Source organism: Budorcas taxicolor, chromosome 1 (genome assembly GCF_023091745.1).
Source record: "Budorcas taxicolor isolate Tak-1 chromosome 1, Takin1.1, whole genome shotgun sequence".
Lineage (NCBI taxonomy): Eukaryota > Metazoa > Chordata > Mammalia > Artiodactyla > Bovidae > Budorcas > Budorcas taxicolor.
This window is the reverse complement of record NC_068910.1, coordinates 15,610,763-15,625,743: the sequence shown is the minus strand read 5'-3', so window position 1 is coordinate 15,625,743 and position 14,981 is coordinate 15,610,763. Positions and strand designations below refer to the sequence as shown.

The 14,981-nt window shown below is 37.1% G+C and overlaps 1 protein-coding gene across 1 annotated transcript in view; it reads left to right on the top strand.

Annotated features, from left to right (window-relative positions):
• ERC2 (ELKS/RAB6-interacting/CAST family member 2) overlaps positions 1–14,981 on the top strand; it is an 859,053-nt gene that overhangs the window by 289,892 nt on the left and 554,180 nt on the right. Inside the window, exon 4 of the mRNA XM_052641926.1 lies at positions 2,877–3,032. Coding sequence (XP_052497886.1) covers positions 2,877–3,032 — 156 coding nt within the window. The remainder of the gene's footprint in view (positions 1–2,876; positions 3,033–14,981) is intronic.

Below are 14,981 nucleotides of genomic sequence, written 5' to 3'. Positions count from 1 at the left end.
CCCCTGGAGAAGGAAATGGCAACCCACTCCAGTATTCATGCCTGGAAAATCCCATGGACCAAGGAGCCTATTGGGCTACAGTCCATGGGGTTGCAAAATGTCAGACACGACTAAGAGACTTCACTTCATACTTATGTATAAACACATATGTATACATGTAAATATGTGTACACATGTATACATATAAATATGTCAGTTTAGACTTGAATCTGAAATCAAAGGAGATTTTATATTAAAAAGCAGGAATGTTGAATATTTCTCTCACACTTAACTTACAGGTAAATTCTTGTAAAAATTGTAGTTAGATATTTGTAAATGCTGAAAAATTTGTATCAGTAAAGAGCAGAAATCTACATTAATGTTTTAATAGATTAATGATTAATGTTTTAATAGATATCTTTATATTTTAAAGAAATAATATAGTCTTTCATGGGAGGTAAATAAAATAGTTAATAGTGGGTATATTTGAGTGATGAGATTGGGGTGGATATCATAATTATCTATGTGACTTTTCAAGTTTTCTTTAATGAGCATTTGTCTTAATTTTATAGTCAGAAAAAAATGTCGATTTAAAATGACTCTCATTTATTTATCAGAGAAGGCAATGGCACCCCACTCCGGTACTCTTGCCTGGAAAATCCCATGGACGGAGGAGCCTGGTAGGCTGCAGTCCATGGGGTCACTGAGGGTCGGACACGACTGAGTGACTTCACTTCCACTTTTCACTTTCATGCATTGGAGAAGGAAATGGCAACCCACTCCAGTGTTCTTGCCTGGAGAATCCCAGGGACAGGGGAACCTGGTTGGCTGCCGTCTATGGGGTCACACAGAGTCGGACACGACTGAAGTGACTTAGCAGCAGCAGCAGCGGCATTTATTTATAAAGGCTCTTATGAACTTGTAAAAGTTCTTTTTCCATAGCCTTTTCATTATTGCTGCTCTTTTTATCTACGGAGTTAGCATAGCTTAGAATTCAAATGAATCACTAAGAAGGACTCCCTACATTTATCAGCTTGGCCTGCTATAAGAAAATACCACAGGCTGAGTGGCTTAAAAAACAGAAATTTATTTTCTTGCAGTTCTGGAGGCTGGAAGTCTGAGATCAGAGTGCCAGCATGGTTGGATTCCTGTGAGAATCCTGGCTTTCAGACAGTCACCCTCTTGCTCTGTTCGCACATGGCAGGGAGAGAAAACAAGCTCTCTAGTATCTCTTCTTATGAGGACGCTAAGCCCATCATGAGGGTTCCATACTCATTACTCCTTCTAATCCTGATTACCTCCCAAAGGCCTCCTCTCCATAGTGCAGGCTATAAATAAAAACATGATGGTTATCATTGGATGATAGAAATGTAGGGAATTTTCTCCATTTTTTGTGAATTTCAAGTATATTACTTTTATAACTGAAAAGATACAATAAATACTATTTTAAAAGGAAAATGAAATGCTTACAGAATGGAATGTAATATTCCATAATAATGTTGCAAATTTCAAAATCATTTTCTTTCATCTTCTTGCATTTTTTTTTCTTTTTAAGAATTAATAAGTGTCTTCAGCACTTAGAGCACCCAGGTATGGGAACAGAGTGGAGCTCAGTAAGCTGCTTCTGCTGGTTCTCATTTTTCTACTTTTAACAGTGATGGCAATGTTCATGATAATGAAACATGCCATTGGGCATGTAATATAGGAAAGTAAAATAGAAAGTAGCTACAAAATCAGGACAGACATAATTGTTAAAGTTTTTTTCTGAGTTGTTATAAAGAGAATAGCCCATTCATTGTCTTTACTTTTAGAACTCTTTAGTTTCTTAGATTCTAAAAAGATGAATTGGTAAAAAAAAAATGAGTTAGTGGCTCATTTTTCATTAACTTCCAATTGCAAATGTAATATAACCTCCTTGAATCTACACAATAAAATGGCAGGGAGATGGTGACAGTGAGAAGACTTGACGTCAAACTTCCAGTGTGTTTCATTTGAAGCACTGATTTGAGTTTAATACCTGAGGTTGAGGAACTGTTTTTCCCTCTATAATGCATCTCCTCTCTTCTCTCCTCTCTTTCTAATGCATCATTTCTTATTACGCTTTACCTTGTGTGTAGAATCTGTCATTTCCTTCTTTAAAGAAAATTACCTATGATTTGTCCTCAATTAACCCCACATTTGAGTGTAATATTTCTAGTTTTTTTTTTAACTCTGTAAATCAATAGGTTAGAAATGCCCTTCAAGATAGTGATTTTTTTTGTCACACAGGAAGCTGTCTGCTTGCCAAGTAAATCATGATGTGATATATTATTTCCAGTTGCTATAAATTTTCAATATTTAGTGTGTCAGTCATACTAGGTCATGATTCAGTTATTTAATTTCACTTATGTCTGTATTTTAGATGAGAATCCTTTCCCCCATTAGTAGATTTTAATTTCCTTCTCTTTCACAGTCAAATTCCAAGCATGCCTTATAAAACTAGCCACAAAATACACACATGAACAAACCGTTTTTGTGTGTACAAGTAGACTCAAAAATATTCACTAGTAAACTATCTCTGAAATTATAAATTTGTCTTCTTAAATGTCATTTTTGTTTTTAACACTTTAGATCACTTTTATCACTATTTCTTTATTAATCTGATTGCTATATATGCAACAAACATATCTAGGTAGCTCTCTGTCTTGCACTGACATAAGCTGTTTATTGGGAGCTTAAAAAATAATCTCACAAGTGATCTTCAGAGGTGAAAAAAGTAAATAGTTCTGAATTCAGGGCTGTGTGTACACCACAGTTAATCTATTACTATTGAATACATTGCTTTCTGAAATTGTTTTGATAATATTGGAAAAGCAATTTTCTTTCCCTCTTTTTTTTTTTTTTATTTTTACCAACAGGACACAAAAATTGCTTCATTGGAGCGAAACATAAGGGATCTTGAGGATGAGATCCAGATGTTAAAAGCCAATGGTGTGCTGAACACTGAAGACCGTGAAGAAGAGATAAAACAAATAGAGGTTTACAAAAGTCACTCCAAGTTCATGAAAACCAAGGTATGTATAGTCCAAAGTTATAAACTTTTATATTCTTAATGTGACTGGAAAGTTATGGTTTATATACATACTTTTCCCAAATACTCACATAATCTGCTTTATGTAATATATGAAATATATGGACAGTAGAGAAGAATGAGGAAAATTTTTAGTTCAAAAGCATAGATACCAGAAAAATCAGGTAAAACTTTTGGTAGAATTTCTACTTCCTAAGGGGTTCAGGATTTTCTAATGAGTTCTTTCAGTGTCCCTCTGTCTTGGGAATTAACATTTATTTTTAATAGTCTTCACTCTCCAAATTTCCTGAGATTTCATAAGCTTGCTATTTTTAAAAGTTTCTATCTTTGCCAAATTTCTGGCCATCCCTGGAAGGTGATGGTCTTAAAAGGTGTTAATCTTGGAAGCCAATTTAACTGATTTCAGTGGTATGAAGATATTTTGGTTTTAATATAGTATTTGACAGAACTGATTTTGAGTCCCAAAGCTATCATTTGCTGAAAATATTCAATCTCTGTGAGCCTCAGTTTCTTCATCCATGAAATACTGATAAGAAAAAGAAAAATACCTGTATCATCGGGTCGCTTTGACAATTCCAGGAGATTATGCATTTAAAATACTTATTTCCTTGACTGATCTCTAGAAAGCATTCAGTCATGTGAGTCATTGTTGTTGAGTGTTATTATTATTACCTATTGCTGTGGGATATTTATGGAATATTATTATAGTAATCGTTTCCATTACTTTTTATCAGTATTGCTAGTTTTAAGGAATTTGGCTTGTATTTTTCAAAATGAAACTTTGAGTTGCAAATGGACAAATCACCTGAAAATCTATTCTTTTTATATATGCAGAATTATTTAATTTCTGAGCAGCCCAATTGGCCTTTAGAGACTTTGAAATACTTTTATTTTTTCCTCTATTTAAGCCATTTTATTTTTGAAAACAATAACCACACCAATTAAAATTATTTTTTTTCTACCACTTCCTCTTAAGTACCCCTGGTTCTTATTCTAGGTTTTGCTGTTTGTTGCTTTATAAAATGCGGCAGAGTTGAGTGATGCACACTTCTGTGAGAAGGCAGTGGGAAGTTGAGAGGATAACTGCTTAAATAATGGTTATGATTTTTATCAGTTGTGAAATACATGGATAGTCTTTGCAGAGAATTTGCAAAATTACAGGAGAGAAATATGTAGTGTTTACTTTACTCTGTATGTGTGTGCACGTGTGTTTCTCTAGGAAAAACAAAAACCATTCTGTACTTCTGTCAACTTCCATCTGTAAGTTAATGTTGAGATTTTGGCTAAAAATTTTCATCAAGGAGTAGAGATATGAGAAGGAGAATGTCCAGTATATTTGAATGTAACTCCTTGCTTTTAATGATGGCCACAGAATGCAGAGCTGGTTTCCTTGCTAAGTCCTCCCTTCTGGTTTCTTTTTGCAGTCCTTTCCTCTTAGAGAGTTGAGCTGACATGCCACAAGCACAGTGTAGGGTGGCCTGCAGACAATGGCCAGATCACTCCAGGAACGAAGACCAGATGTACAGATCTGAGTGAATCCATGAAGATTGGGGGAAATGATTGTTTTGGCTCAAACTTTTCCTCCCCACCCTATCCTGTCATATATCAGTGGAAGATAGTTCAAGCCACTTGTACAACTGAAAATGCCTTGAAATTTGTAAACTCTGTCCCTCAATATAGATTGTGTCCCAGTGAATAAAACATGTATATGGTCTTCAGGAAGCAAGTGATGGCCTTTATTAGCCCACAGTCTTCTGAGGCACCATCAATCCTTGAGCTAGTTTTAACTTTTAATGGTTAGTTACTTTCCAGGGTTCCCAGAGTGGTCAAGTCGGAAGGATGTTCAAGGAGAGAAAAGGAGTTGGGTGAAAAGAGTGCAGGCTGAAGACTGAAGTAGACTCTGGCAGATTTCTAACCTGCCCTTGATAGCTGCATGACCTTCAGGAGTGACTTAAGTCAGTCAGCCACACTTTCCTCATCTATGAAGTGGGGGCAGCACTGCAAAACTTAGAAAGTGACTCAAAATGTTCAACGAAACTCTGTAGTTAAAACACCTGAGTCAAAAAAGTAGGCAATGACTATATCCATTATTACTGAAGAAATATAATCAAATATATTAATAATTTTAGTAAGTGCAAAGAGGAACTAAGGAGCCTCTTGATGAGGATGAAGGGGGAGAGTGAAAAAAACTGGCTTAAAGCTTAACATTCATAAAACTAAGATTATGGCATCTGGTCCCATCACTTCATGGCAAATAGATGGGGAAACAGTGAAAGCAGTGACAGATTTTTTTCTTCTCAGACTCCAAAGTCACTGCAGCTGGTGAAATTAGAAGATGCTTGCTTCTTGATAGGAATGCTATGACAAACCTAGACAGCGTATTAAAAAGCAGAAACATCACCTTGCTGACAAAAGTCCTTGTAGTCAAAGCTATGGTCTTTCCAGTAGTCATGTACAGATGTGAGAGTTGGACCATAAAGAAGGCTGAGCACTGAAGAATTGATGCTTTCAAACTGTGGTGCTGAAGAAGACTGTTGATAGTCCCTTGGACAGCAAGGAGATCAAACCAGTCAATCCTAAAGGATTGGGCTTCCCTGGTGGCTCAGCTGGTAAAAAATCTGCCTGGAATGCAGGAGACCTGGAAGACCTGGGTTCAGCCCCTAGGTTGGGAACATCCTCTGGAGAAGGGAACAGATACCCACTCCAGTATTCTGGCCTGGAGGATTCCATGGACAGTATAGTCCATGGAGTCACAAAGAGTCAGACACAACTGAGTGACTTTCACTTTCCTAAAGGAAATCAACCCCAAATACTCATCAGAAGGACTGATGCTGAAGCTCCAATACTTTGGCTACCTGATGCAAAGAACTGACTGATTGGAAAAGACCTGATTCTGGGAAAGATCGAAGGCAGGAGGAGAAGGGGACGATAGAGGATGAGATGGTTGGATGGCAATACCAACTCGATGGACGTGTGTTTGAGCAAGCTCCGGGAGTTTGTGATGGACAGGGAAACCTGGCGTGCTACTGTCCATGGGGTCACAAATAGTTGGGACTCGACTGAGTGACTGAACTGAACTGAAAATTGAATTGCTAGTGTACTTCATGGTCCATTGTAGCCTATTTGGATAACTTTTCTACAAAGTTTGTATGAATGTGTTGCTTGTGAACATCACAGATATCTGAGGAGTTAATTTGTGCAATAGTTGTTGACACACATTGACAAGGAGACTGTTTAGTGTCACCACTGGAGTTTCTTGAATTCTTTTGTTTATATGCAGGATTATATGGATAAAGCTTTCAGTGGTGGATTTTGAGTTCTGTGGTCCCCAAAGGGGCACTAAAAGTTGTGCATGTTCAAAATATTTCCCATTTCCCAATACTTACCACTTAGTTGGGAAAGTAAGAAATGTACTCAAAACACCACCCTGAAGACTTGATGGGAGGAGAGTTCATTTTTGGCTGGAATAATGCAAGTTGTGCAAGGTTAAAGTTAGTGTTTTGTTTTTTGTTTTGGTCAAAATAATCAGATTGGTAAAACTACAGTGATAGGTCTGGGGAAGATTGCCAACTCAAATCTATGTCTGAGCATACCTAGAAGGATATGTGAAAATACCATTCTATCCCTAATTCTATACAGTTAAGGAAGTAGGAAGGACTCAAGTCTATATGAAATTACAGACTTTTTCAAAAAATAAATATTACATTTAAATTGCAAAAATCTAGAGATTCTGAAATGTATTTGGGAAATGGAAATGTAATTGTTAAACTCATTTGGTTTACTGAATCAGTGGTAGAAATGGAAATCATAAGGTGATTTTGGATCCCATCTAGCAGAAAATGGTAAGTTTAATGCAGGGACAGTTGACTTCAGAAACTGTTGTTTTAATAGTTCACAAAGACTCAGAGTGATGGTAGAGGAACATTTCAGAAATTCTTATGAAATGCTGCACAAGGAGGGGACTAGAACTCTTTGAAACTAAATCTGAAAATTGCAGCTGTATGTTGTTACTTCTGCCTGTGGCTTGTAATGAATATATAGAAAGCTTTTAAGAATACCCTTTCTTTTACCAGGTCTTCTGGAGAGGCATCTTCAGGGTTTACGAAGGTGCCAGGCTTGGCAGTGCCCACTGATCTATTACTTTAATAGAGGTCTAAATGTGTTCTGTCTTAATTACTTGGAAGCTTACTTTTTTTTAATTAGAAAAAAGATTTTAAAAGTTTTAAAGTCAACCTAATCATTAAAAAATGGCTCCTAGAATATCTATGTTCTCATTTGCTTATATTTTTGAAATTTTAGCTGAAAAGTACTTTCATGACCCATTGGTGATACAATTAACTCAGCACTTGGTTCCTTGTCATTAGCAGGGCTTAATCTCAATCAATCTCAATTTCTGTGTGTAACTGTTTGCTCCAAATAGATAATCGCTATCATCGTTTAGTCGCTAAGTCATGTCCGACTCTTGCAACCCTATGGACTATGGTCCGCCAGGCTCCTCTGTCCATGGGATTCTCCAGGCAAGAATACTGGAGTGGGTTGTCATTTCCTTCCCCAGAAATATATAATAAAGGCAGCTAATAGTGATATATACAGACTCATTTTCAGAGATAGAAGCGTACTGAAATAATTTTAAATGTTTCAGTGAAAAATTGACATTGTTGTTGTTCAGTCACTAAGTTGTGTCTGACTCTTTCAGACCTCATGGACTACATCACGCCAGGCTCCCCTGTCCTTCAATATCTCCTGGAGTTTGCTCAAATTCATGTCCATTGAATCGGTGATGCTATCTAACCATCTCATCCTCCGCCATCCCCTTCTCTTTTTACCTTCAATCTTTCCCAGCATCAGGGTTTTTTTTCCAATGTGTCAGCTCTTTGCTTCAGGTGGCCAAAGTATTGGAGCTTCCACATTAGCTGAGAATTTGATATAGAAACAGTGTTGTGATATGCAAAGTGAGTGCTGCTTGGATTAATTATTAAAATGAGTAAAGACAGGAGGTTGGAGGGAAAAGAAGTATTTTAAGTAGTCCCATGAAATAGCATGTACTTCCATTTTGTTGCTGAGCAGATGACTAGGACTGGTAGGGCCTCTTGCGAGCTTTGTGATTATGAAGTAGCAGCGAAGACCTAAATTGCTTTTATAAATATGATATCATAAATAGCCACGGTGCAGCCATGAAATTAAAAGACGCTTACTCCTTGGAAGAAAAGTTATGACCAACCTAGATAGCATATTCAAAAGCAGAGACATTACTTTGCCAACTAAGGTCTGTCTAGTCAAGGCTATGGTTTTTCCAGTGGTCATGTATGGATGTGAGAGTTGGACTGTGAAGGATGCTGAGCACTGAAGAATTGATGATTTTGAACTGTGGTGTTGGAAAAGACTCTTGAGAGTCTATTGGACTGCAAGGAGATCCAACCAGTCCATTCTGAAGGAGATCAGCCCTGGGATTTCTTTGGAAGGAATGATGCTAAAGCTGAAACTCCAGTACTTTGGCCACCTCATGTGAAGAATTGACTCATTGGAAAAGCCTCTGATGCTGGGAGGGATTGGGGGCAGGAGGAGAAGGGGTGCGACAGAGGATGAGATGGCTGGATGGCATCACTGACTCGATGGACGTGAGTCTGAGTGAACTCCGGGAGTTGGTGATGGACAGGGAGGCCTGGCGTGCTGCAATTCATGGGGTCGCAAAGAGTCAGACACGACTGAGCAACTGAACTGAACTGAACATTTTTGAAATAGTAGAAGGTGAATTTCAAAAATGGAAAGGCAGAGTTTAGAATCGCAACTTGTGCAAAGCCTGGGATACCAGACATAGTCAGTCAGGATGAAAAGACATGCATCTTTCAAGCCCTCTGGCACATGCATGTTGTCCCTGAGAACTGAGACTCTGGGAGACCTCCCAAGCTGTACAACTCTCCCCTGTTGGAAAGTCCAATTTCTACCCATACTCACAAGGTTTAGAGGAATCAAACTGTGAGGGCAGAATGTAAGAGGCTATGAAAAGCATGAGTTACCTTCAGCAGCACTGTTAAGGCTTTAAGAATGGAATGTACCATATAAATAATTGTTTTCCTACTAGGGAAAGAATGGTGGCGTCCCCTGCTGTATACAAGCCTTTGTTCCTAGTCTCACACATTTTTCATCTACTGACCCCAGTACTTCTCTGTTAGCCACTCCCTCTGCAGTGTTTGCCAAAGATGCCATTCTGCGGTCTTAGATCTCCCCCTTTATTCTCAATTTGTAACACATTTTCATATTAACCTCTGACGAATTACAAACCTCATAACCCAAACTGCATGATAATAAGCACATCACTTTCTAGACGTGAGGGCCATATCTGCAGTGAAAAAGAAGCTGTTTTCCTTGGCGGAGTAGGTTTTATTGGTGTTAGTTGTGTCACAGATGTAAGTTGTGGAAGAACTTTCAGACGAGATGAAGTGTGCCTGATGTCCACATGGACTTCATATAAAGCATGTGATGTAATTCCGATTGGTTTTTTTTCTTCCCATCATGGAGACAGACCTTCCCCAGCCTCAGTTCTCATGTATGTTCGATTGCATCACTTTCCATTTTTATTGAGTTTATGGCTATATAAGAATCCAAGGCATATTTTTATGGAAGGATATGATTTTTTTACCCCACAACTATATTCCCCTTAGAAAAACGTTTTTTCCTGTTATTGTCTGCATAAAATATTTAAAATTTACCTCACAGCAGTGATAGTCTGCAAGTTATTTAAAGCAACTGCCTATTAATATTTATAGACTGAGATAGTTTTATCATTATCAATCTATTTTTATTGAATGAAGTAGCTATCTGTAGAACCTGCCATGTCTTCCTTCCTATTAAATACCGTTCCATTGATGTTAATTTCTTTCACATTCCTCTCTCAATACCCCACTCCCATATGAGATTTCTACTCCGATATTTGTAGACGTTAGCACTAATCAGCTTTTTTTCTTTACTATAAATATCATCATTGTTTCGGCATGTAGAGTTGAAAGTTTTCTGAGTTTTATTTTCAGATGAATCAGTTTCATATGTTGAATCAACTATATACTGTAATGTCAACTATTCCTTGAATAGTTGCTGATCACAAAAGATTTAATTCATTTTATAATTTTCTCTTTTCCCTCATTTTATTTATATTCTGTTTTTGTGTGTGAGAAAAAGAGAGGGGTATAGGGAGATAACTTACTTTGTTCTAGCTAAAAATCGTAGACTCGTGATTTGTTAAATTACAAAGAAATAATGTACTTCATGGATTGCACAGACCTGAGTAGTGCTGCCACCCGGACACACATACTTAAAGCATTGATAATCTCCCACAGTTCTTTTTAGTGAACTTTTCAGCATACTCAGACTTCTTCTCAAGACTGCCTTCTGGGCAGCCATTATCAAACCTGTAAATGTGGCAAGTATGATGAAACCTCTATGTCCCCCTATCTAGTCTGGGTTCACCCTGCAAGTGGGATTCTATATCAACTTTTATATTTAATTGCTGAACCCTTAAAATTTCTGAAGATGGAGGTCTCACTTCTCTTTAAGCCTCTCATTCTGTTTATGCTCAGTAGTTATTATCAGTAGCTTGGTTCTTATTTAGCTAGTTTCAATTACTGGGACAAAAATGATGGATCAAATATAGTTTAAAAACATACAATTTAAAATGTGCTTATGAACTTTCAACTTAGAATCTGAAGGGCCAAGATTAAGCCAAAGCAGGGGACTAGAGTGAAAACTACAGCACTGTCTTCTATCTTCTTCTTCTTTTTTAACTGTTTTGTCCGCTCCAGGTCTTAGTAGCAGTGTATGGGATCTTTATCGTGACATGCTGGATCTTTAATTGTGGCATCCAGGATCTAGTTCACTAGCTAGAGATCGAACCCAGGCCCTCTGCATTGAGAGCATGCAGTCTTAACCACTGGACCACCAGGGAAATTCCTGGTTTTGTCTTCTTGTTGGCTTTGCTAGACAGATGAACTTGAGCTTTAGTTTTCACAGTCACAGTGACACTGAAGGAAAGTGACAGAAGCTTGAGCCTACTCAAAATGAGAAGCCAAGTAGGAATCCCACTACCACATAAAGCTGGGATCCCAGACAGCTAGACTCTTAATGCAGGAGTAAAGTAAAAATAAACTGCCCACTCTATTCTCCTCCCACCTAGACAAAGGGGCTCCAGGGAAAATCATTTATTTACCTATTTTAAATCTTTGAGCCAAGATAAAGGTGAAAAAAACTAGCATTGAGAATCTGTAACCACAGCTGGCTCTTGTGCAGATGTGCAGTGTGAGATGATCCAAGAACTTTCAGTATAGAATGTAGTTTAAAGGAGCCCGTGGTTGGTAGTGCCCAGGTATTGGCTGAGATAAATGTTCTGAAGGACCACATGTTCAACCTCTCAGTACTTTTCTCCAGAGAAAGTTCCAAAACATGTGAGTAAAAATTTTAAAAATTTACAAAATCTTCAAGAAAGCAAGTCACTGTAAGCAAAAGCCAGCAGAAAGAATGAATAGCAGAACTAGAAGGGAAAGACTTCAGAAATTGAAATTTTAAGACAAACACTATGAAATAAGTATGTTTAGTATGTTAAATCGGAGAAGGCAATGGCACCCCACTCCAGTATTCTTGCCTGGAAAATCCCACGGATGGAGAAGCATGGTGGGCTGCAGTGCATGGGGTCGCGAAGAGTCAGACACGACTGAGTGACTTCCCTTTCACTTTTCACTTTCATGCATTGGAGAAAGAAATGGCAACCCACTCCAGTGTTCTTGCCTGGAGAATCCCAGGAATGGGGCAGCCTGGTGGGCTGCCGTCTATGGGTCGCACAGAGTCGGACATGACTGCAGCGACTTAGCAGCAGCAGTATGTTAAATAAAAGAAGTTGAAAATATGGCTAAAGGGCAAGAGGCTATAAAAATACCAAGGAAATTTAAAAAGAAGCAAATAAAATGACATAGAAATGGAAAAATATAAAAATGGAAATTTTAAAGTTTGAGAAATATATTTAATCGCAGAGTGGTCATAGCAGAAGAGAAACTTAATAGACTAGAAAATAGGGCAGAAGAAGTTAAATGAAAGATAAAAAGATAGAAAACATTAAAGATGCATAGAAGATAGAATGAGAAGATCTAGCACAAATCTAACCCAAATTCTTGAGGAAAGAGAGATGAAATAGGGACAGTTATTATTCAGAAGGCATATTTGAAGAGATAAAAGCTGAGAATTTTCACAAGTATCAGTCTACAAATTCAAAAGTCTTAAAATACCCAAAATAAGATAAATAAAATGAAATCTCTCTATTTGCATCAAAATAAAGACATAAAATCTTAGAGGCAAAGAAAAAGTCTTAACAGAACATTTGTCCAAAGGAGATATATGAATGTCTAACAAGTACGGAAAAAAATGTTTGATAGCATCTTAGTCATTAGAGAAAGCAAAACCATAAGGAGATAACCACTTTATACTTACTGGAATGATGATGAATGAAAAGACAGGTGATAACAAGTGCTGGTGAGGTTTTAAAGAAATTAGAACCCTCATATGTTTCTAGTGGGAATATAAAATGGTATGCTGCTGCTGCTGCTAAGTTGCTTCAGTCGTGTCCAACTCTGTGCAACCCCATAGACGGCAGCCCACCAGGCTCCCCTGTTCCTGGGCTTCTCCAGGCAAGAACACTGGAGTGGGTTGCCATGTCCTTCTCCAATAAAATGGTATAGTCAGTTTGGAAAACAGGTAGAAATTCTTCAGAAAGCTAAACATAGTTACCATGTGACCTAGCAGTTTCACACCTGTGTTTATATCCAAGATAAATGAAAACATATGTCTCCACACACTTGTACATGAATGGTCTTAGCAGCATTATTAATAGTCAAAATGTGGAAACAACTTAGGTGTCCATCAACTGGTGAATAGATAGAAACAATCATGTATATTCATACAGTGAAGTATTACTCAGCTATAAAGAGCGATGAAGTACTTATTACATGCTACAACATGGATGAAACTTGAAATGTTGTGCTATGTTACAGAAGCCAGTGACAAAGTATGAATATTGAAGAGTGCGTTTATATGAGATTCCCAGAAAAGTCCAATCCATAATGTAGATTATTGGTTGCCTAGGGCTAGGTGTAGAGGATGAGAAATGAAGAGTGACTTTTCTACTTATAGAGTTTCATATTAAGATGATGGAAATATTCTAAAAATAAAAGTGTAATCAAATGTCATGCACATATATGGAATATTGCACCCAACAATTGTTGGATCCATAATCTTTTTAAGCATATAGTATACAGAATGCTTCCATGGTGGCTCAGACAGTAAAGCATCTGCCTGCAATGCAGAGACCTGGGTTCAGTCCCTGGGTTGGGAAGATCCTCTGGAGAAGGAAATGGAAGCCCACTCCAGTACTCTTGCCTGGAAAATTCCATGAATGGAGGAGCCTGTTAGGCTACAGTCCATGGGGTCGCAAAGAGTCAGACACAACTAAGCGACTTCACTTTTCACTTTCATACAGGATGCATTTATGATTACTGACTACATACTGTGCATAAAGCAAGATACACCAAATTTCAAATCAAGTAAGACAAAAAAAAAGAGATAACTAGGAAACACTTATGTATTTGGAGATTAAGAAACATACTTTTAAGTTATTCATGGTTCAAGGAATAATAATAGAGATTGGAAAATATTTAAGGCTATACAATAATGTCAAGGTATATCAAACTAGAGAGAGTGAGCTAAAATGATACTGACAGGAAAATATATGCTCTTAAGGCTCATACATGGAAAGAAAAAAGTATGAAAATTAGTGAGATAATATTCCAACTTAAGCTTAGGAAAAGAAAATAGAATAAACCCAAGGAAAGTATGAAGAAGAAAATAATTTAAAAATTAGAGCCGAAACTAATGAAATAGAAAATAAAAATGTTGGATGTCAACAGAACCAAAATTGGCTCTTTGAAGAGGTTATTTAGTGGGACATGCTTCTGCTGAGATTCATCAGGAAAATAATTAAAAATGAAAGTATTAGGAATGAAAAATGATAGTCATACATACCATTATATCAAATATAAACGAGTTTTATGAAAACTTCATGCCAACAGGCTGAAAATTTAGATGAAATGAAAGTCTTTTAATGAAAACAACTTAGCAAAATTGATTCACATAATTAGAAACATGGATATTCCTATAATCATTAAGGATGGATGAAGTAAGGAATGGTCTTTGGAAAAAGAAAATACCAGCTCTGAATGATTTTTAATGAACTTCAGTAAAAGAAAAAAAAATTTGCAGTTTTACACAAATCATTTCAGAACACACTAAAAGAATGAACACTCCTTACTTTATTTGGAAATTAATGCTAAAACTTGATAAAGATAGCACAAGATAGGAAAATTACAAATCAGTCTTGCCCATAAGTGTAGAAATGCTAACAAAATATTAGCAAGATGAATCCAGTAATATATAAAAATAATAATGCATCATGATGAAGTGAAATTTTTCACAGTAATGCATGGAGAGAGTAATATTTTAGAAATCCATTAATATAATTTATTATATTAAAGGTGAAAATGTGATATATCACAAGGTGCAGAAAAATGCTTGATAATATTAAGCATTCCTTAATGATAAAAAAACAGCTCTTGGCAGAGTTGTAATAAAAGGGAACTTTCTAAAATTTGAGTGCCTATAAAAAGCTAAAGCAAACATCAAGCTTAATGACGAAACACTGAAATTCTTCCCTTTAAGACCAGGAACAAGACAGAAGCCACAAATTCCACCAGGAATATCAGAAAAGTTCCTCTCCGTCTTTCTGCGTGGCTTGATAGTGTGGCTGGCATAGACTTCTTCACAGCCAAGTGGTCACAGGGTGGCTGGACTTCTGTCTTTGTGGTTAGCTTCCAGTGAGAGGAAGCTAAAGCTGCTAGTT